This window comes from Patagioenas fasciata, chromosome 8 (assembly GCF_037038585.1).
Source record: "Patagioenas fasciata isolate bPatFas1 chromosome 8, bPatFas1.hap1, whole genome shotgun sequence".
In the NCBI taxonomy this organism is placed as follows: domain Eukaryota; kingdom Metazoa; phylum Chordata; class Aves; order Columbiformes; family Columbidae; genus Patagioenas; species Patagioenas fasciata.
The window spans coordinates 38993611-39017844 of NC_092527.1; the positions used below are offsets into that span (position 1 = coordinate 38993611).

A 24234-nucleotide genomic window follows, 5' to 3' on the forward strand; every position below is an offset into this window, starting at 1 on the left:
AAGCAGTTCCTTTCCCAAAGGCTGCCTCTAAAATATGGAGGTGAACAGTAATTTCTGTTTCCATTGACTAACAAGGTTAGACCAGGTATGTAACTTCACCTACAAGTTACTCATTTCTTAGGGGTCTTACTCACGGTGGCGTTTTCGGACAGGTACCAGTCAGGGATCGGGATGTGATGGTTCGGAACTTTTCTTTTCTTCTGATCTTCAGACTCCCAGAGCAAAGAGTTTAAATCAGGGAAATTATTATTGATGTCGATGCCGTCCTGAGTCCATCGTCCTAAAGACCAGCCCCCTAATTCTGAACCCTTAGATTAAAAAAAAAAGGATAAAAAGTGAAAAAACTTGATGCAGAACATGACAACCTGTGAGCCCCCAGCAAAGTGGGATTGTGTCAGAGATAACTCTACACAGAAAAGTGAAAGGTTGAATTATTTCATTAACTGAAATGAATAACTGGTGCTTTTTTTTCATTTTGTATGAAACCTTGAATAAGATGAAGCAAAAACCATGAAAAATTACTTGGGCTTAGCCAAAATGTTCTGGTTTGTTTTCAAGATTTCTATTTAAGACTGGGTTTCCCCTGGGTTGCAATAGGGATGCCATATATTCTCTTCCATGGCTGTAAGTCCAACTTTCGTATTCCAGTCTTCTACAGACTGACCTGGAAGATTTTCCAGCGCATGTGACCAGACCCTGTAATTTTCCTCCTGGTGTCTGTCTTCTTCCAGACTGAATTATTACAATGCCCAACACATCGTGCTCTCCTTAAAGACACACTATTAAATTTCAGCTGCGGAAGAATGCAAATTTTCATGTGCTTAGCTTGGTTTCTCGTAAGAAACATACTGCATGAATTTTCCATTTTCCATAACAGTGTTCCCATCGATCTGTACACCTCAGTATGGTTTGTTCTGGCAGTTTTAGAGACCCTCCTTTCCATACACATCTTCCCCATAGGCAATGTCATATCGAATACTGTTTCTTTCAGCTTTTTTTCTGAATGTTTCAGTAGTTTATGTTTGCTTTGATGTGCTTATTTTTTAATTTGTTTGTTTTCATTGCTTGCAAAATATGACCTTTGAAAAAAAAAAAAATAAGGACAACAGGAGCATGTTTCATTAATCTAATACAACTAAAATAACTCCTTGATATGCTCGTAATGATATTACCGCTTTATAAGCTTTGTCATATCCGTCCGGGTTGACTGAGGGCAGGAGGTGGATTCTGGTGTCTTCAATGAGATGGACAATGCGCGGGTTCCCAGCCAGGTATTCCTGACACATGAACTGCATTAACAACAGGATGAGCTCACGGCCAAGCACTTCGTTCCCGTGAGCTCCTGCAATGTACCGAAATTCTGGTTCCCCTGTTGAAGACACACGGGGCAGAAGTACAGTCAGAGCAGTAAATCAATATTCAACTAAATTTGATCCATGGCAACAGCAACATTTCACTGAAGAAATGCCTTAACTGAACAAATGATAGGTGAAAATGTAACTTTACAGAAACAAATAATTACTTTCTGCTGCAATTTTAGAGGAACAAGCTTATGTATCAACGGTATCTAAAGCCACTGTGTAAAACCTCCATAACTCACTTTCCATTAAACAGATTTTTAATTATACTCACAATTTCAGCACGTCACAGGGAGATTTTTAAAGTTCTGATTGTCTAAAAATAACATTAAAAATACATTGCTGGTAGTTCATTGGGACAGATGTTAAAGCTCTTAAAAGTTAAGTCAGCTACTGTAAGTAACTGATCTCTGACTTCACGCACTCCTTTACCTTCACTCATCACATAACAGGTTCACATATATTTTCCTAGGTTATACTGAATGCCACAATACTTGCAGTCAGCTGCATTAGAGCTGATTAGGAATAGTGCCAGCTATTTTAAAAAAGCTCCATAACTTAGTTGTCTGGCCCACGATACGCTGTTTTCTGAAGGCCTCTCAAAGACAGTTAAGTGGACACAGCAGATTAATTATTCTGCTGTTAATATCTGAGATTCAACGAGTGCAGGTTAAGATCAGCCCCAAGTCTACTGAGATATTACATCTACTATGCTTCATCCCTTATGGTAAAGTATTTGGTGTTTTAGCAGCACGTCCCAGAATTCTTCCTTGGGTGGGATGAACAAGTATCAGAGTATTTATGTACATGGCAAAGCACAAGACACCTTTATTCCAACAGCTGCCCCAGGCCAAATCATAGTGAGGTTTTTCTTTTTCTCCACAGACATATCAAAGACTGAGTAAGTTTCTTTTCTGAAGAATTATACCACTGTAGGGTATTTTACCCCGACACTCACCAGTTAAAGATGATTTGGAAGATTTCACCTGTCCTTGCTTGCAATGTGTTCACCCCATATGAAAAAAAAAGGCAAATTTCTATCCAAAGCCACATAAATCCTCGCAACTAAAATCCATTCCCCAGTACTAAAATTCACTTCTATTTTGTTATTGCAAAGAATAAAACTCTTTATCATTAAAGAATTTGATCCCACATTCAAACTGCCTTCTATTTGTGCTCAGCCTCCTCTTCCCAATTTAGAAATATAGCGCTGAAGTTCCTCCCACATACATTTGAAAGCTTTGCTGCCGTGAATATAATTCCATCAGTGATAATTACTGCAGATACAGAGAATGAGGATTAAAAAAACAGATTTAGTTAGACTAAATCCTAACCAACTTCGTGTTCTCCGGGGTTGTCAGAAATCTCGACAGCATACAGCTTTAGTCCTTGGTTGCTTTTTCCAATATTGTAAATTCTGGTGATATTCGGGCACATTTTATTCACAGTTTTCATCAACTGCAAACGACAAAAATGGCATATAGTTAGACAACACAGCATCAAAACAGATCCACCAGTATTTCATTTCAAACTGGTTGCAGCAAAAACTCTTCATTTTCTTTTCTGGTAACTTCTTAGATATAAAAGTTTTATGTTTAGTTCATGAGTTAAAGCTTTGCTGTCACACAACAAAATGATGTTCAGCTGGAACAAGCTGAATCCTTTCTGCTGAAACACTACAGCGTAGGTGAGGTTCAAGATCTTCCTTACATGAGATGTATTTGTCAATTTTTCACTAAACTAAGGACCTGAGGGAGAAGTCCAATAGAATTTTATTTCAACTGAGTTACACAGATGTCATGCAGATAAGGATATCTGGAGTCTAAATTGTCCCACAAACACTTCACTGTGACATCTCAGGTGAATATTAAAATTTACAAACAAGACTAAAAATTGTGTTGATAACAATTATTGCAAATAGCTTTAAATTACAAGGATTTATTTGTATTTTTTTTCTTCTCCATTGGAAAGCATTAAAGAAAGAAATAAGGAATTTACTGTAAATTGGAATCCTAGGGACTATTAATTAGACAATCTTTTCATAAACAAGGGTGCATACATTATTGAAGAAATATTGTAGCATAATAAAACTTTTTGCTCACACAGTGTTAATTTAGAAACAATATTGGATGATAACAAGGCTGATGATTTTAAAAATGCCATAATTAGATGTGTCTGATTCCCATGCCACCATTTACCAAATCTAAGTGGAAACAAGATTCACATTGGAAAGAACATCATTAAAATTCCTCTCATAAAAGGCTTCACTTCTATTTATAATCCTGTTGCAAAGAGACTGAAAAGATGCTATTTTTGTACGTTTGTTCATCTCACACGTTGGTTTTATACATACGAGAATTTATTTTGCAAATCTAAACTCGGCATTCATCTGCAAAATACAGTCAGGTACGCTCTTCCAGTGTATTTTCTAATTCCATATCTATTTTTTTTTCTCCACTGTCATCACATCTGTGTGTTGGTATTATGGGTACCCAGCTATTTCCATGGAAGTCTTTTTAGTGTTTTGGGCATACATAAGTGTATATGTCATCATTTGTTGTCCCGGCTGAAACATAAGGTGAAACCAGAGGACAGTATTTTACATTTTACAGCGTTTGATATAAATGTGTCAATTACTAACTTTGTGGGACAAACTTCTCATGGTCAACCGGCTCACAATGAACCAAAAATACTATCAATGGATATGGAGCTATAGAACTCTTGCTAGAGCCTCACAGACCAAAAATTACCCAAGGTCTACTGTGTGGGGATGATTAGTTTATGTCCTATTGACAAGAGGATTAAATGGATTATTATCAGATCAGATACAGTGTTTTTCTCCAATAGAGATAAATACTACTTATTTCACTCTGCCAATGAGTACAGATATTGCATTAAAAGGAGTTCTATTTTAGCCAGCTGAAGCCCTCTCTCTATAATGTATAAATAATGTTAGTCTCAGCTTTGTGTTTACCAATTCCTCTCCTTACACTCTCCTCAAACTGCAGGAAAGTCCCTCCTGGCTGATGTGTCGCTGCATCCAGGCAGCTCCCAGAGACGTGAAATAATGAAGATGAACCCGTCCTTTCAGGGGTGTCCATGAAACCGGGCTGAAGCTCTTCCTAAAATCCCTGGCACTGAAGCACTGATTCAGGAAAGCAGTTAAAAAAGTAAGCTAAGAGTTCATCACTAGTGAGAAAAATGCCTAGAATCAAGTTCAAAGTGTATTACAATGAGTGAAAACATTCATATTGGCTTCAGAAAACTCCCCATCACCTCTTTAATTGCAAGCATGGGATTACTTTCCAAGTCAACGACCCTTTCCTGAATTAGGGCATCTGCAGTAGACCTCACTGTGCCTCTTTCATAGCACTATGCATATAGTAATGTAGTTAAATGCTTATATATAACTGCAATAGTGAAAATCAACATATTTCATATTTGCTTTTCTCATATCCGTTTCCTACAAATGGCACAACAGGTCACCTGAAATGTCACAGTGTTTTCTTTGTGCTTTGCACAAACTGTCAAAGACAATTGATGGTAACAGTCAGTCAGGGCTTTATTAGCAAGCAGCAGGACTGTAAAACGCTTCCACAATTATGTTCTCTAACAGTTCTGAGTTGACAGTTCCTATTTGTTTGTCACTACCAATTATTTACCCTATTAGTGTCCTGGAAAAAGACTGCACACGGTCCTCAAAGAAGCCTCACAAAACTGGTCTCTTGAAGGTCCATTTTGCAGAAAAGGCCCATTAAACCCAGGTCTAAGTGCCGTCTACACTTAGAGGAGGCAAAAGGGTTCTCAGTCAATGCCTTTCAGGTTATGACTATTCTTTACTGTCTCTGGAAATCTCTGTATTTCTTGTTCTGCTGTGGGCAAAACAAGAAACTACCTCCTCCTTGAGCTTGGAGACTATCAGACAGAGACTGTCCATCTGGCTTTGTGTGCAACCTGGATGTTCACTGGGTATCTCTCTAGTCTTCTACATTTGGTGGTTTCGCCCACAAATAAACCTGTTCAACTAGTAACATATACAGTGATCTTTAATTCAGAAGAGTTATCTGCATTATCATTACATGATTTCATAAACACAGCTGGTCATGAAGAGCAACACCAGACTTCAGGGCTGCTCAGAGTTTGGCTTGTCCGAAGATACGAGTGACATCCAGTTAAGTGCATTTCAAAATTAACATACTTATTTCCTAATATATGATCAGGTTAGCTATTTCAAAGGCAGAGTTGTACTCAAATGTCCATCTCAAACCATTCCTGGGGTTATCTATAAATTATTTTAACAGCTTCCTATACAGAATGAATACACCATGCAAATATTTTTGACTGTAAGTCAATCCTCACTTCTGCATACGAGATACAGCGAGTGTTCCCACTGACTAAAAGAAGAATCTTGAATGCTCTTTTAAAAGAAAAAAATTAGTACTATAAATTTCATCTTCCTAAACAGAGAGTTCTATTAAGAAAATGTGACACAGAGAAGATACCTCCCTCTCAGAAATACTTCACATATTGCAATGTAATGTAATGATCCCCAAAATGGCCCAGGGAACACATTTTTCTCCTTCTTTTTCAATTTTAATGATAAATAACTCCAAAGAACAGCATTTTTCTAAGATGGTTGGCGGCAAAGTAGCTAACAAAACTGACAATAATGCACAGTATATTTTTTTAATTGACTCTGGAAATTGACAGTTATTCTTCCATTTTACACTCAGAAAATAAATTATTAAGTTCTAAGAATAGTTTGGGGGATCTAAGACTTATCACAAGTCAAAACATAGTCTTCTGCCTACCAGCAGCAGAACCCAATTAGAATCCAATGAGCTCTAAATAAATTAACTATTTTGACACACAGAAAACCAGAAACTGGAAAAGCACAGTCAAAACCAGTTCACAACTGACCAGCCGCAGCCAAAAATGTTCTACTTGCAAGAAAAGTAGCCAAAAAAATCTGTTTTAAAGCTGTGTTTTTCTTCCAAAGATACCTGACCAGCCTGTCTTTCTGCAATGAGGATCTGAAATACACTTTATTTTATTGTTCTTGACAGTAATTATGCCAATTGAGTTTATACTTGTCTAATCTTTGTACTAAGAAATATAGGCCACAAAATCTCTGCCGAAAAAAATGTGACTCAGTAGACAATTGCTCAATAAAAATGAATGGTGATTCATGCAGTATAAATACACTGAAAATTCAGCATGCGGCAAATGATTCACACACTTCAAGTCCAAATATATTATCTTCATATTTGAAGGGCAACGGGCAGAAATATTTCTTTAGCGCAACCCACACCTTTGCCTGTGGTGATATGAAGCAAGATTAAAAACAACAACGAGGTAACCCACTTGATGTCAAAGGAACAAGATTAACAAGGCTGGCTTGTAGGTTTAAAATTATACTAACAGGATTTTTTTTTACTAGTGGTGTTTTTGGTGAGTTTTTGCAGATTTTCACGACTGCAAATACAGAATTGGATTCTTTTTATTCTGATTATCCAAAACCACCAAAATATAGGAGAATTCTGATGGCTAAGTCAGGGTCAAATATGATAGAAGAAACCGCTGAACGTTCGTAACTCGAATATACATGGAAGAAGAACAATGGTACATCGTGTGTCAATACTCCCTCTGTCATGAAGTGTCACTTGTTTAAGGTTGGATGATGTACAAATTAAGCCTTTGGGATTTTAATGGTTAAAACAGAAAACAAATAAATAGATTGTAGACACTGTTTAATAATATTTTTAACAGGTATAATTCAGATTCTGTAAGAGCTCAAAAGCCTGCACCCATCCATCATATCCAGGAGGTGATGCACCAGCCTCTTTGCCTACCTGCCTCATTTCCTTGTAGTTGTGATGTTTAAAGTCAAGATTATCTGTGGTTGTCATTTCATTTCTTCTGTGGTAATAATTATTTGGGTCTGAGAAGAGAAATAAAAGAATTTTCATCTGTTTATTAGTTTTGAATATAAGGATGCTTAGCCATAACACATGAAGAAATGCAGAAATCTGAATTCCACTGTTCTACATGCATTCAAAACAGATTTTCAAAAGCAAAACAACAAATTTGAAATATTTCTGGTTACTGCTCAAATCAGCTCATATAGATTCAAAGAGAAGCAAGGAGGCAGCAGGAATCAGCCTGCTGAACAGCTGCTCGGCACCAACTGAACTGCAACAGAAAGCAGAAGAGCATCCTACGGCTACGGAGGAGGGCAAAAGATGCTGGAAAATGAGCCAGATGCAAGATAAAAGGGTGGGGAAAAAACACCACACCGGAGGAAAAAGCCCCAGTAAATATTTTGTGTCTACTTGATTAAATTACTGTTATCAGATACAAGGAATTATCTTTCAGTTTTCTGGAGTATTTTTAGAGTCTATGCAGTGCTTGCAAAATACAGAAAGGATCTACTGTGCATATTAAACATTCCTGAGTATATTCCTAAACATTTTTAGTGGAAGTCTTTGTTACTTTAAAATTAGCACACTTATTTCTATATGGATATAATTTATAGCTTGCATTTTGAAGAATCAAAGGAGAATATATAGATAGAACAATAACTTTTATTTCCTTGACTTCCCAGGCCATTCACCTGGATAAAAAACAGCCAAGACTATTAGGGCTGAGATCTGTATTTCCTGATACATATGCTCCTAAACATGATCTAATCTGATTTACTTTTAGATGTAAACAGATCTATTTGGGAAATATTGGAAACATTCCTTAATTTGCCACATCTGGAACGTCCGGGAGTTTGAGTAATTGTTTGTCAACCAGTGGCTGTCAGGTTGCTATGATAAGTTGCTTCCCTTCCGCAAAATCATCTTCATTTGGTTTAAATTTTTTAGAAAAAGAAAGACAAAAATCAAAGCCTAAATATAATCCTGTCTTATTGCAACACAACCAAAAGAGAGTCCCTAGAGAAGAAAAATGATTCTTTTAAACAGTACCACACAAAAGTTGCAATTTTGGGGCGGGTAGGAAAAGCATAATTATTATTAGGAAGAATGCATAGATACTGTCCTCCAATGACAAACAAATTATTGAAAACCTGTAACACATAAAAATACTGAAGACATTTAAGCTTCATATTTGTGATGTTAAACCTTCTAAATACTCAAATTTGTTCTTGCTATAAATTTTTTTTCTTGTGTGGCAGAAAAGCAAACTTTGAACCATTTATGTTATTTATGAAATGAAACATGCAAAGTCCATTAAGCTTCACTGTAACATTGCCCATGTTCTCTACCACTTACTTATTCTTCATTCACATGCTCGTCTCTACTTCTCTTCCCTAATCTACAGAAGAAATACTGGAAGGTCAGTTGAATGCTATTCTACAAATACTACTAAAAACTGTCCAAAAAAAATCTTCCCTCAACAAAATCTAGTTGTTCGACACAGTCTGTCCTTTCCAGTAAGTACTAAGTAAGACCACCTGGAAATAGATTTGAATTAGTACCTAATCGGGTGAGGAAACAAGATTTCTTTGCTTATAAAACGAAAGTTTTGAAGAATCAAGAGGGTTAAGTTTCACATAATGCACCTGTATTTTTAGGTGTTATTTCCAGCCTAACTGCAGCCTAAATTGATGCAAATCCACTGAAGGCAGCGACGCTGCGGTGACCCTGCAGATGACTCTGGAATCACAGAATCACAGAATGTTAGGGACTGGAAGGGACCTCAAAAGATCATCCAGTCCAATTGAAACCCTTAAAGGTCAACCCATGTTAATTTGAGAAATTATTATTATTACATTGATGACTGAGAAATGGAAATTATAAAACATCCAATGCTTCTAGATACACACAGTGTGTTTAATGCCACACAAAATCTCTTCAGCATTGTAAAAATATCTCTGTGTTGTAAAAGGATAAAAATAAACATCATAAAACTGCCAGGATGTTGAAGGCTCTCTCTATCACCATGAGCCAAAATATACAGCAACTGATTTTTTTTCATAATACTTTAATCCCATTCCTTTCAAAGTCTGGCACTTCTTCAATACATCAAACATGAATATCATGGGAATGACTGTGAATGCTGTAGAGTTGATGGAAACTTCAAAAAGTTGCCCAGTGAGAACAATTGTATCACTGGTCTGCCCTCAAAACCAGAGCACAACCTGCCAGCTCCCTGGAGAATTAACATTCCTATTTTGCCAGGGTCCACTGTGAGTCCGCTTGGAACACTGAGATTTCTACTGCAGCAGGGATAAGGATTAGAAAATCAAAAGCTAAAATGTAGAAAGGCACAAGGATCTGTTGCGCAGCTGGTTCTTTCATAAAACAGAGAAAGAGAGACCAAAAATCTCAAACCACAGAAGAATTCAATTTGAAGTATACTCATTTATTCATGGCACTACCTCAAACAGTTTCTCTTTCTTCCAAGGAGAAAAGATCCTGCGAATGTGTGGCACTCCCATTTATACAGGGGAATATATCAGTTTTTTCTACCACTTTACGTTACCAGTAGAGTCAATCAATTTTCCAAGTAAAGGTAGCTTGTAACCATCGCACTTCTACTCTTTATACAGATGGACACATGACTAAGACGACTTTTCTGCCTTCTGTTTTATCTCTTTCTACAATGCCCAACTACTTTCCAGCATGAGGGCTCTGGGGTCTTCCTACAAAAAGTAGGATAGCTCAGCAGTTTGACATATAGAAGGAATTTTCTGTTATATTACAGCTCTCGACATCACCTCAAGTGGAGCCTTGATGCTTCCAGGGGTTTCCAGTTATTACGCTAACAACAACAGCATCTGTTGGTCTTTTCGATCTTCTTTAGTTTTAAAGTGTTCTTTTAACTTGCATGGAAAGGTATGAAATGAGCTTTGCCATGACCTGAAGATGGAATCAACACTCATAAAACAAGATTATCTAAATACTCTCATTTATTAAGTAAAACTTGCATCCGTTTCCGACACAATTTGTTCATCTGCTTCATCCTCACAGAAGTCTTACAGCAAGTTGTGTAGTAGCACAGGGATGGAGCTTGCAAGCTCAAACAGGGCTCACATATGCCAAATGAATGAGATAATTAAGTCATTTCAAGTGATTTAGATTAGTTTTTAATGAAAAAAATAGTCTAGTCTAAATCCTTTGGACTGCCTTAAAAACCTCACTGTGACTTTTTTGCAAATGACTGATACTTTTTTTCATTTCCGTGTAATATAAGTGAATTTGACTCGTCTTCATAAAACTGAACATGTCACAGACAGCACACGCGTAATCTTGAAAACATCTGCTGGCAGACATATCAGAGGATTGTGATTTTTTTTCCACATGATCTATTTCATGGCAGTCATGATCATTCACATCACACATTAAATCAACAGGGAAATAATATTCTGCAACTATTTATGGATTTTTTTCTATATATGTTGATGTGTACTTGAACACTGCACAACTAATTCCAGTTAATGATAATGAGTTATAATAATGTTTAAGAGAAAAAACAAACTCTCAACCCACGGTAATTGTTGCTAATGATTTCCTACAGTTTGATTCTAATAATAATGGTAATTCTGAGGACTGGCAATAGTCTTTCAGAATAGTATACATCTCATTGCACAAATAAAATACGAAAGAAAACCTTTTAATGACACCCACTGCACTGCTGGGGGATGTTACACATCTGTATTGATGACTACATAAACATAATATATCGCCTTAACTCCAATACACTGCAAATAACTCCCAGGAGAGATATTGAAATTGGTGCCATTTTCATTCAGTCTTTGCTCAAGCAAACTTCAAGAAAAAAAGTTTTAAATCGCTCAAGATTAAGTTTTAACTTTGCAATGATAAAAGCAGAACACAGGGACAGATTGTCACTAAGTAAAAACTTACTCTCGGGAGTAATCAGCTGAAGTTAGTCCTGCGATATGCATATTCACTTGTAGTGAAAAATACTTGTACAAGGTTACAGTTTTATGCAAAACGAGCACATTTGTAGACTTAACCAGGTAGCCTGGCAAGAAGAGACAAGAAATGAAAATAGGACTGAAAGATGCATCCACTGCGAAACTCCATTACAGAGCAGCTCGTCTTTCATCTTGGGTTGAAAGTGATGGCATAATCATCATACCAGTGATAGTTTTCTATATAAGAATTATTAAAAATTAAATTTAATCACAAATGTATTCCATTAAAATAATTGACTATTGCCATGAATACTCTACACTATAAATAAATGCATGAAGAGCTCAGTTAATTTCCTCTCTCCTGTCTCTCAGCACTTTTGATCATAGGCAGTTTTTGATTTTCCTTAGGTCTGAGAAAGAACAGGCAAGGAAAGTACATCCATCCCTCTGAGGCAACTGCAAAAGATTGCGCATGTCAGTCTACATCGATGTAAATACCAACATCTTTGGAAACTGGAAAGGGAATTAAATGCTGGTGCTTTTGTCCTGTTTTTCCCCAGCAAGAAGTAGCAGCACCGGTTCTCTGCTATAGGTAGGACTTTCTGGCATCTTTCCTCAACAGCAAAATGTTTTTCCCTTGGTGAAACAGCAAATCATTTCTGTTGCTTGAAAGAAAGTACTGACATCGTTGTTATCCAACAACCATCAATCTTCTTTTGTAGAGCTACTACAGCGGTCTAGAAAAAAGCTGTTTGTCAAAACTAACCCACAATACACCAAAAACATATCCTATGAATAATCTGTAAACATTTCGCTGATAAAAATTACAATCATCTTATAAAATACCGATCGGATAATCAATTAACTTCTCTGTTCCAATTATCTAAATGGGTCCTAGCTGCCTTTAACCATTTTCATCACATTCTGTCAGTGTTAAATTAATATCTTATTCAGGTTTCTTCTCATCTTGCATTACCTTCCCTTTCTTACCCTCCCTTTTGAGACTATGTGATGGAAAGCTGACATACAGTATAGACTGAATGCAAATCACTTAATTTATTCAAAGATTAATAAAGACATAAAACCTACCATTACAAGTTTAAAAGACATTAAAATAAATCTACAGGCATGAAAAATGACTGACTTTCCTTTCGCACGACTTTTTTTCTTGAGTATTTCCCTACGTCACATCTGTCCCTGCATTGTCATTAACTCAGGAGGACAAGTGCATGGGATCTCAAAAAGATGACCAAAGTGCTCCTACTGAAAACATGATTTCTTGTATGTTCACATTCAAGGTACAAATATAACAGAAAACATACCAAGTATCCAAGGAAACTGAGCATCACATAACTTTTTAAATGGGTCTTTGGGCTTTGGAAAGGATGAAGTGTGAACTGCTAGAGCTCCACCTCCTGATTTTGATGAATTTAGGAGACTTGCTCAGTTTTACAGAGGAAAATTTTCTCAGGAAAAAAACACCCTTGGTTTCTAGTCACACCGTCAATACAGCGTGATACAGCAGCTCTATCAAAGGGGCTGGACCCGTGGCCAAACCAGTCAGTCACCTAAACTGGAACAAGATGACACCAGTAATGGGTGAAGAAGCTCATTTACAGGGAACTGAAAAAGTAAGTCATGTCCTACAGGAAGAAAACATGCACGGAAAGGCCTCTGCAACCTGGGAAACAGCTTTGTTTTGAGTGCTTCGCGTGCGATGAATAAAATGAGCTGGAAGAAAGAAATGTCAGTTCTTTCTGAGCAAAAAAAAAAAAAAGATGGGTCAGCAGCTTATCAAAACCTATTAGTTCTTTCAGTCCAATTACATTTTGAATAAACACATCCCATTCCCATTGTGTTTCTCAATGAATGATTCTGGTATTTTCTTTCAGGAATAAACTGAATCAGCCACTGCAGGCAGTTAACTCCATAAATGACTACCAAGAAGAGGCACTGATGCTGTTTCCGATCTAATCCAAGACCTGCAACAAGACATAACAGCACCCACTGCGACGCTGGTGGAACTGCAGGTATGTTCGTACCTTGGTAGCACCTTCACCCACTGATACAGCCCCGTGAAGCTGAAGGGTGACAAACGCTGACACTGCCAAGCAGAGTTTAGCCCTGTAGGGGTGTATAACCAATACAAATCTAGAAGGAATAACTGCCGCACTTAATAAAAATCACCTGTCCAAATATCAACATTTTTGCTCTTTCCTCTAAGTACAGTTTTATGGAATAGAAAAGGATTGTGAAAATTTCCCTACAAATTGCTCTCTGAACTAGTTTGAGCATCATCTCTATTATTCCCTGGAGACCTTTGTGTGTGTCCTCCATGCCAGTAAAGTCATGGTGCTGAAGAAATCTATACTGTTCCTTCAGCCTCTCACCCCGTTATAGAGAACAGATCCTCTGCAAACCCACACAGGAATTTGGGATAGGTGACTGCTTTCCAACTGCCCACCAGTCCTTTCAAGAGCTGAGGGGAAATACAGGCTGAGGAATTAGCCCTGTGGGGTAAAAAGTACAGTGAGAAACAAGCAACTCACAGGGCTGAAGTTTCCTAAACCCACAGTTGAAATAAATCAGAATCCTACTGAAAACATGAATATTCACGTACACAGGACACACTTGATCACTGCCACTCAAGGCCAAGATGTATTTGTTACCCTCAGAAATGCAGTTTCTAAGTACTCCAAACTTCCACTGAGCCATCGTAATACACCTGCAGACTAAGTTTGATGACAGTACTTGCCCCATGCTTCTCTTCATCAGAAAATTACCCTTTCCTTGCCCCAGACTGGTTTGTTGTTTGTTTGCTTGTTTCTTTTCATGAGTATTTAAACACCTAAAGGACAAAAATCAGGCTACATCTGCTTGGCATGTAGACCCTACATCAACAGTGGAACTGGAGGCAGCAAGGCTCTGAGCAGCAGCAGGAGCAGCTAAAGCGGTAATGACAGGCTCGGGAAAGGCAGTTCTCTTCCTGGCTTTAGTATTTCTGAAAATACTATTCACAGTCCCCTGTAACAAAAAGAGAGAGCTACCCCCAGTGCCAGAATTTTAAGATCAAAGAGGGGGAAAACAAAAAAAGGCAGATGAGAGATGCAGAATGAGCAGTGGGCAACTTAGAAAAGGTTTGAACAAACAGGCTTTCCAATATTTATATACATGCATACATATGTAGACACAAATCCATCATAAGACTATTTATAATGTGCTCAATAGGAACATTTTTGCCATAATTTGTAGCACTGAATGTCCACCCCCCGCTTTCTTTTTTAAAGTGGCCTCACACAAGGTTTCACTTTGTACACGCTGTTTAGCAAAACCTTAATTGCATTTTGCACTCATATGTTAAAAGAAGCAGCTAACACCCAAAGTTTACGCTTAACCTCAGCTTGTGTCTTTTCCAGAGTCTTTAACCAAGGGTAGGAGCATTTACCTTCACCTGAAAATCATGCTGGATTTGATAATGTTTGAAATTTGCTAGAAATTCTTTACATCCCTAACTCCCCTCCCTCCCCCGCACAGGATAAGCTCCAGTTCACTCACAGTATTTGCCTTCAAATTAATTCAGGGAAATCCTATGGCCTGCACAGTGAAATAATTATTAAAAGGGGAAAAAAAAATAAAATCAGACTACATAATTATAATGGTTCTTTCCTGGTCTGGAAGCTTAAGATATCTGCAAGTGACTGTCCTGATGTGTATCTCTATTGCCTCCTTACTACATGTACATTCAGTAAGATTAATTGCACTGCACTTCAGCTCAAAATAAAGAAAATCTTGTTAGATCATCCGTGCAATCTTTTTTATTAATAAAGCCACTTACAGATACTGTGCAGCTGCACTGGAAGAGGTATCCTGATATTGTCCATCTATCTGGACAAATATTTTCTGTTTCTTTTTGCGTAACTCTACTCACTAAAGACAGGTATGATATCAAAAGCAAGATATCGAAAGGAAATAAAATTTCTGATTCTGGGCACAGGCAGCCATGTCAACATCGATGGAGAAAGACTCTTACCTGGCAAAGGACACCCTAAGATTTCCAGTCTCATACAGATGCTGCCTTCTTCGAACCAGGACCGAGGATTTATACGGATATAACGTGCAACCAGTGGCACCGGCAACATATTGAGAACTGGGATCTCTTTCTCACTGTTTCCTTCAAAAATCTATGCAGGCCAAACATAGGGAAATGGCAAGATCAGTTCTGCAAAAAGCCTTTTATCACTTTTGGTAATAGAAACAAATGAAGTCACCTGGTGCCGCCCCAGGTTGATGGTGGCTCAGACCAGAGCTGCTCTTCAAAGAGCAAAATCCCCCCACATGCTTCTGATAAAGGGGCAAAGGAGCCAGAGCTTCAAACCCTCCCTCCTCATAGAATCACAGAATGTCAGGGATTAGAAGGGACCTCAAAAGATCATCCAGTCCAATCCCCCATGCTGGAATAGGAACACTTAGATGGGGCTACACAGGAAGGTGTCCAGGCGGGTCACCTCATGGGCAGGAGATGTCCCCAGGGACCAGCAGACTAACACTTGTACGGGCCACACAACAAGAAACATGTCTCATCACAGGCAAGAACACTGCCAGGGTGGCATTCACATCCATAGGCAGACACATATAGATTTGTTGTATAGGATATTCTGGGTTCCCGTCTGCATTGCATGATCTGCTCTTAAAATCAGTGGGATCGCTCAGAGATGTTGCTTTGTAGTCTTATACTGACAAATCTGGCAAATGGAAACTCCACATGGACAACCCCTCGCTTTCCCACCTCTGCTTATCTTCATAAAACATCTATTTTGTGATACTCACCACATCTCCAGATTCATTTCTGACAGCAGTCCATGCATGACTGTCATTGCTCACCAATACTCTGTAAGAGGTCACCCAGTTACTCCTTGAAAAAAAAAAAGAGTATCTAAGTTATTTTTTCATAACTTAGAATGACTGCAAGTTATTTTTAATATAATAAAGCTTGGAAGACTGCAAGCAATGGAAATTCCACTTGGCAAAGTCATGTCGACACTTGGCTGAAAAAGTGACATGCAAATCTAGATTCAACAGATAATTAACAAAGCCTGGCACGTTGAAGCAAAATAACAACAGGACAATATTCTGGGATTCCAGGAGGTGTGGGATTGCTGTTGGCTCTTCCTTTTATAAGCAAATTTGGGCATAAATGGTTTACCTAGAACAGATACATCCAGTGTTCAAAAATCTTACCTTTTCAGCTACAGAAAATTTATAATTTCTGCTGTTATTATCAGAAAAGATGGAAAAAATAATAAGTCCTCTAGGATGAAAAGCTTGTGGATTTCAACCAGCAAAATTTCCATTTCTTCCAACACAAGAATGACTGGAGCCCACAGTCATTCTCACATTTGTTAGCAATAGACAGAACAGAGACAATTCTGTCTCTGCACAGCAGAGTCCAATTGATCACAGGACCAGCACACTACTACAATCTCTGGATCAGTCTTCAGTAGGCTGATCTTTCTAGTGGCCTGTTATCTGATTTATAGCAAAATCCCCTTTAATCTAAAAAAGCTAAAATCTTCAAACTTGAATTTATGTCTTGTCTGTATTCAACTAAAGAAGAGTATGAGTTGAAATAAAATGCTGCTTCCTAACTTCAGAGTGGAGTTAAAGCTCTGTAGCTTTTGTATTGTCTGGGCATTCCCCATGGTAACTTGTATACAGCTATAGAGAAGGCGATGCCCTGACTCTCTTCTCATATTTGTTGGTCTGAAACCACAGCAGTAATTTTTTTCCCTAACACCTTGCTGGTTTCAATAGGCAGTGACTTGGTGCAGAGTTGTGGCTTGGAGGTATCTTCGTACCGTCAAGTCAGTCCAGGATGATTAAATTCTGTTTTCACGTATATAAACTGATGGTGCGTAACCAGCAGCACTCCAGAGCAGTCGCTTTTGGACACAGGTTCAGATTGCTGGGAATGAAACCACAGTAAGGAAAGCTTTTGGGACTAGAAAGAAGAATTTCTTGGGACTAGAGAGAATAGGAGCAATTTGGGCACTTATGGGAGAGCATATGGACTGGAGATAAGGGATCATCTAGAAGGACAGACACACCTAAGCAAAGCTTCCCCTTGTACTGCACCCATACTAATGCTGCTTTCTTCACTTTTCTTTCTTTTAAAATCAACAAATATTATCAAACTACCTATGAACACACATGTTGACCTCACTGTGCTTATGTTTAAAGAGACAAACTAGCTTATACATGTCCAGTAAAAGAGAGTCAGGATTCTAGTAAAGACCAAAAAAGGGGCAGGGGAGGAACAAGAATAAATTCATCGCCCACAAGCCCAGCACAAGTTCACTCAGTCTTCACAATACAGAGACCATAATGCCTAAGTCAATGCATAACTTTAGATTTCCATCTGTTATTTAATTTTCTGAGTAACGGTGGTCCCACTTACATAAAAAATGCAAACTTATGTCCAGACTTACAATGACGCCTATAAATCAAAGTAGCAGAATATAGAAAAGCACTTCTGTATGTGATTTACTAATACCCTCAAAAGTCAAAGACAAGATGTCACAAGACTGAAAAAATCAGTGGACAAATCCAACTCTGTTTTACACACTAAACCAGTCCTTTGCAAATCTTTCACCAGCCTTCTTCAATGAATAGATTTTAATTCATGCTGTTTTAAATGGAAAAACCTTGACTATAGCCAAGCAGACTGAACTCTTTATTACTGCATTGAAAAGATTAATACGTCTGCCACCTGTAATGCACACACTACTTCAACATTTGTTAAACAGCTTTAACAAGTTAGCAGCTTTCTGCAAACACTAATTGTCTGTCTGTCAGCAGAAAACATCCTGGGGTAGAGAATCTGCCAGAGATCCGCGAAGTGCCACGCTGGCATCTCAGATCTCCGTACAGTAAAATTATTTACTACAAAATAGACATTGATTTCAGCGCATTGTAAAGTTTCTACTAACTCTTGTAAAGAATTTTACTTTCCTCCCTCAGCTTCTGCAAAATCCTGGCAGTTGCACCAGAAGATTTCACTGTGATTGTAAGTCGAAGATAGATTTACATCCAGCAAAGGTGGAAATAAGACTCTTTGGAAATGGCCAATATCAAGACTCCAGGAAGAAGAAAAATAACTTTTCCTGATTGAAAAATAAACTAAGTTTGAGAGCAAAACATTGGATTTGAATGGGGGTGGTTGTGTACATATTCATTGCACGTTAAACGGCAGTGTCAGGTGGGTTTTTGGTTGTGGTTTTGTTCGGTTTGGTTTCCTGTTTTGGTTTTGTTTGTTTTTATATTCTTGGCCATTTTTCAAAATCACAGTAAATGACCAAAAGAGGCAATATTACAAACCAAAAAGACGTTATTGCTTCTGAAGTATTACAGATTTTTTTTCTTTACTTCAACTGCACAAATAAGATTAGGAGGACAAACACAATACATCCATATTCATTACTCTAGGCCTGAAAAAAAAGATTTTCAAACAGAATATCACAACAGCATGAAAACAAAATAACAGTGGACATTCTGTATAATGGAGAAATACGTAAGAAAATCATGGCACATATAGACAGTTCTTAAAAGAACCAGCTCATTTTATTGGCATAAGAAGATGTTACTGTTACACTAATACTTCCAATCTAGGACTTTTATTTACCATATCTTAATATTCTCACTCCCTACAGTTACAAAGGGTCAAATATCTCCCAAAGAAAATGTATAATAATCAGTCATATGCATATTCCATCTTGAGTGACAAGTAATCTGCTTTTCAGAGGCAGTCTGCCAATTAAAATACAAATGGGACTACATTTGGTCTTGTACATTTGCAGTACAGAAGGACTACGAGAGGGTCATGGGCCAAGATAAATCAGGCTAAGATATGAGGTCACACAACACATCCCATTAACTGTGCTTGCCTGTTCAGAACAAGCATCCAATTTGCATTTGTGGAGATGCAGAAAAAAACCATCACAGGTGACCAGATCCTCCTCCCACTGGCACTAAATGCAAAACTGCCTCAAGGGGCTTAAATTCTTCCCCTTTTTTTTCCTCAATATCATAAGAAAAACAGCTTCTGCCAATATGAAGAAGGCTGTTGTAAATTCAGATTCCCCTCCAAAATGGCACCTTCTGCCTTAAAATCACATTCCCTGTGGTGGGGAAGGGGAACTTCGCATGTATTCATATACTCAGGGTACCTCAAAAACTAGCATAGGGATCCCAATCAGGCAGCAGATTATCTTTAAATACCAGACATTTCTAAAGATACAGACCAGAGGAGCACTCAGACACTAAATCTTCCTGAAAGCTGCAGATTGTCTACACATGTGCCGCACAGGAGGTCTGGTGCTCCCAGGAAGCCGACGGATGTGTTGCACATGCTCGAACCAGCAGCCAGGCTGTTCACAGTCAGCACGGCGCCTCCTGGAACTGAAGAGTTTCATATACATGCGGTGCTCAGTTTATTCACGTAGACACAGAAATCTAAAGCTTCTGGGGAAATCCACCACAGAAACATGACAGCTAAAGCAAAGTCTTGAGCTAGAAGTATTGGGGAACGTCTTCTGTGCTGTCACCTGATGATGGGAATATCCAGCTCATTGGGTTTGGGATTTGCAGATTTTAATTTCTGCAGCACATCACATGGAATCTTTTGGGGACCCACCAGCACTGAATGATAAAACTGTCTGTAGAAAGCTGAAAGCCTGGAGAAAAAGAGGCTGAGGGGAGACCTCGCTGTCTACAGCTACCTGAAAGGAGGTTGTAGCATGGAGGGTGTTGGTCTCTTCTCCCAAGCAGCAAGTGATAGGACAGGAGGAAATGGCCTCAAGTCGTGCCACTGGAGGTTTAGATTGCATAGTAGGAAAAATTTCTTAATGGAAAAGGTTGTCAGGCATTGGAACAAGCTGCCCAGGGCAGTGGTGGAGTCGCCAACACTGGAGGGGTTGAAGAGATGCCTAGATGAGGTTCTTAGGGACGTGTGTTAATGCCAGAGTTAGGTTATGGTTGGACTTGATGATTTTGAGAGTCTCTTCCAACCAAACTGATTCTATGAAACTATAAAGCTTTATAGCACTTGGGACGTGCCTACCATTGTTTTAGAGAAGTTCTTCTGAACTCGCTCTATAAAATCTGTCTGGACCTACTGTTATATTCCTCAAATACTTGTCGATTTTATAGAGCCAAGGAGACATAACTCAGAGAAAGACCTACACCATTATTCAAAAAAAGAATACGTTAATTATTAAGCTCTTTCTTGCAGTAAACTAGACAATACAGAAATTATTACATGGCAGTATCTTCAAAAGCATTTGAGGTTACTTCTAGCTTATCATGTTCCAGTACAAATTCCTTCTACCACGGCTGCCTCACAAATTTCATCAGTGCTAGAAAAGGATCACAAGGTACAGATTTGACAGAAATCATTTGGATTCAGGTGCTTCCCATTAATAATCCTTATCTCTTCAGGATGAACCTACTTGAAAAAGCTCCGTATCTATTGCCAAGATTAATCACATCATTTCACAGAAAGTAAATGCAAAGATCAAATACAATTCAAATTTACTCAACGTGGTGAGGTTTTCTTATTCTTATTTATTAGTTGGGTTTTGTCTGTAACACAATAGCTTTAGACAAGGCTTATTTGGACATCTTAGATTTTAAATTCAATTTCTTGTGACGCATGGAAGTGTCCAGCTTGATCATTTCCATCCAAAAAAAAGACAAACAGAGGGATTAAGTGACATGCCTAAGGATAGAGAGAAAACCTGAATCAAGAGGGAGAATTAAGAGCAGATCTACAGCCTTGGCAGGTTCCTGTCCCAAGAACCAGCTTTTCCTTATCTAACTACATCATCAGTCTACTGAGCAGAGGGAAAGACAACAGGACAGCACCAGAACAGCAAAACCTCTTTCTGCCTTGCCTTCCCCAGAATAATTTTTGTACTTTTCTTTATGTGTATTGAACACGGAGATGAATCCCAACTCAGCACAGCACACAGTGAGTGCTAAATGGGAAGCGGGAGGGATGCCAGGGTTTTGGCTGCCCAGCCTCCAGCATCAGCTCAGCATCAGCTGAGACTTCTGACTATTTGGATACAGTTTTATTTTGTTTGAACAGCATCTGCTGCACATAATATTTCAAAGCCAAGCTTGTCAGCTATGGAAAGCTGAATATGCAACAAGTGAAATAAACCTGATACACTCATCCTAGTCTCTAAGGATGCTTCTCCACATCACTATACCCCTCATGATTGGAGATAAAAAAGGAAGGTTGGCAGGGGCTGGTCAGCAGAAGCCCAAGCCCACAGTGGTAGAGATGCTGGAGATAAGACAAGCAAACATTGGCAGAGTTCAGGTTGGCATCATCTGCAATGGACTTGGCCCCCACTGACTATATTATTCTTCTGCTGTCAGGTTAATCTGATTTACTTGCATTAAAATCCCAAAAATTGATAGAGAATAGAAAGAGACAGGCACACAGATGTGTATCCTCCCATTATATATAAATTGACAAGCCAAAATACTTGAAACAGTGGAATCTCTACATCAAAGAAATGCTAAACAAACATTAGATTAAACGTATTCAGGCAAAAGAATCAGCATGCTAGCAATTAAATGGCTTTCTGCTTGAAAAACTGAATTTGTAGTCTCATGCAATTAAATATAAACCCATTAATATTAATATTCTGTAATAATATTTATGTTGATAAAAGTTTAAATCACCCACTGCCCAACAGTTTCAAAAATAAGCCAAGTTAAAAAATGCTCAGGCTAACCACAGGTAGCCCAGCAAGTTTTACTAACTAATGCAAATAAACACGATTTAAGAGATGGAGCTTGACTAGCAAGCAGGGGTATTTCTTTTTAATAATTGAATATCTTTGAATGTTTAATTTTTTAAATTTGCTTCTAGCTAACTTAAATTAACATACTGCTGTGAAATCTGGCTCTTTGGAGGCCCTACAGAGAAAAGCTGAGGGCCAGAATTTCACTTGCTCAGAATGAATTAAGCCCTGATTTTCCAAAGCTCTCTTCTCAGCGAGGAGTTGGGGTTGCGAAGGCATTTCCCACCCAATGGCTTCCACTCCTAACCAGGTTTTTACAAGATTTTAATTTCCAATTTTCTGACCTTTCCAGAAAATCTGGTGGCAGATGTAGGTGTTTCCATTCACTGCTGCACATTCAGAAGGTGCCAGGACCCCTATGTGGGATCAGGCATCCTCTGCCCCAGAGATTTGATGGTCTTAACACCTGTGATTTTGGGCCATTATTTGCAAAGAGATCTCTGTGTGTTTGAAATTCTTCCTACACCAGACTTTCCTCTTTCTTATTTTCTGTATCTGTCAAGCACAACCAAGCTGTGATTCCATTTTAATTTCTAATTTTCCATTCCTGTCCATGCCTATCACAGCTTGTGTATCAGTCACATATTTGAGGAGAAAAATCTGAACTATAGTCACTGCCTCACTATGTCTTTTTGTCTCCTTCCCGTGAATATTAAAGGAATGAAAAATGAAAATCCCTGACTGTAACCAGCAAATACTGCCATTTGTGTGCATAGTCGTGAGCATATTTAAATTTTGAAGGGGCTCACATCTACCAAGCGCACATGAAGATGCAGTCAAGTGCCGCTTGGTGCATACAGAAGGGATGCTGGTTTGGGAAGGCTCCTCAGGGCACGAGTGGAGGGGACAGGAGCATCTGCCCGATGTCCTCGAGGTGACCCCAGACACAATCATTCTCATTGCAACGACTCATAATGCACATGCAAAACATACAAGTCAAGGCTGTGATTAATCAGTGAATCTGTTGCAACAGATGTCTGCATTCATTTGATGTATCCTTTTCCTAAAGGCTGCAGCTCACTTGAATTCAAACTTCCCACTGTAGAGGTTAAAAACCTTTCCTCCCTCTTTTTAGCATCCCCAGTGAGCCTCATGGCACAAACCAGGTTCTATCCACGTAACACCACCTTCTCCCAGTGCAAAGCGATGGTTAACTGGGCAGGAGCCCTTCTCCTGGGGACAGCAGTGACCTGCTCCCTCCCAGCCCTGCATAGTGAGTCACCAAGTCTTTGGCAAGAGTCAGAACTGGAGCAAGAGCCTCGTGATACCCGCAACAGAACATAATCAGTTTTGACATTTTTGTCAAACTTGTGAAAGTATAAATAAACTTCTGGGTACGCTGTCAGGACTCCATCTACACGGGACTACCTGAGCTGGTCGCAAACTCAGCTCCCAGGAGGGCAACAGAGCTGGGGAAGGGGCTGGAGCACAAGTGTGATGGGAGCAGCTGAAGGACCTGGGGGGTTCAGCTGGAGAACAGGAGCTGAGGGGAGACCTTCTGATCTCTGAACTGCCTGAAAGGAGCTTGGAGCTGGGGGGTGTCGGGCTCTGCTGCCAAGCTGCAAGTGATAGGACAAGAGGAAATGGCCTCAAATTGTACCAGGGAAGGTTCAGATTGGATATCAGGAAAAACTTGTTCATGGAAAGGGTTATCGGGCATTGGAACAGGCTGCCCAGGGCAGCGTTGGAGTCACCATCCCTGGAGGGGTTTAGAAGTCATGCAGATGAGGTTCTTAGGGACATGGTTTAGTGCCAGAGTTAGGCTATGGTTGGATTCAATGATCTTGAGGGTCTCTTCCAACCAAAATGATTCTACGATTGCCCAAAGCCAGGTGAGTGTTCATCAGCAGCGACAAATGCCGCACCACAATCCTGTGTGAAGCACAAGAATGGAGGAGGCAGATTAACATGGGACAAGAATTGAAGCTGGGTAAATAGAAGAGAGCACTCACGGCTGAAGCTGCCAAAGGCTGACTCTGCTGTAACAACAAAGCCCGTGAGACAGCTCCACCAAGCCAGAGTTAAAGAGAAACATAATTTTTTTAGAAAACTAATCATAAACCCTAGTGTAATACCTAACTAGTGACATTAATATATCAAGGGAGATTTTTCTGCA

At 38.9% G+C, this 24234-nt stretch overlaps 1 protein-coding gene across 1 annotated transcript in view; it reads right to left on the minus strand.

Moving 5' to 3' along the window:
- Positions 1–24234, minus strand: part of CPXM2 (carboxypeptidase X, M14 family member 2) — a 76381-nt gene that overhangs the window by 15301 nt on the left and 36846 nt on the right. The window contains exons 4-9 of the mRNA XM_065843891.2: positions 16075–16159; positions 15278–15428; positions 7211–7299; positions 2693–2816; positions 1173–1369; positions 135–308 (exon numbers count right to left, since the gene is read on the minus strand). Coding sequence (XP_065699963.1) covers positions 135–308; positions 1173–1369; positions 2693–2816; positions 7211–7299; positions 15278–15428; positions 16075–16159 — 820 coding nt within the window. The remainder of the gene's footprint in view (positions 1–134; positions 309–1172; positions 1370–2692; positions 2817–7210; positions 7300–15277; positions 15429–16074; positions 16160–24234) is intronic.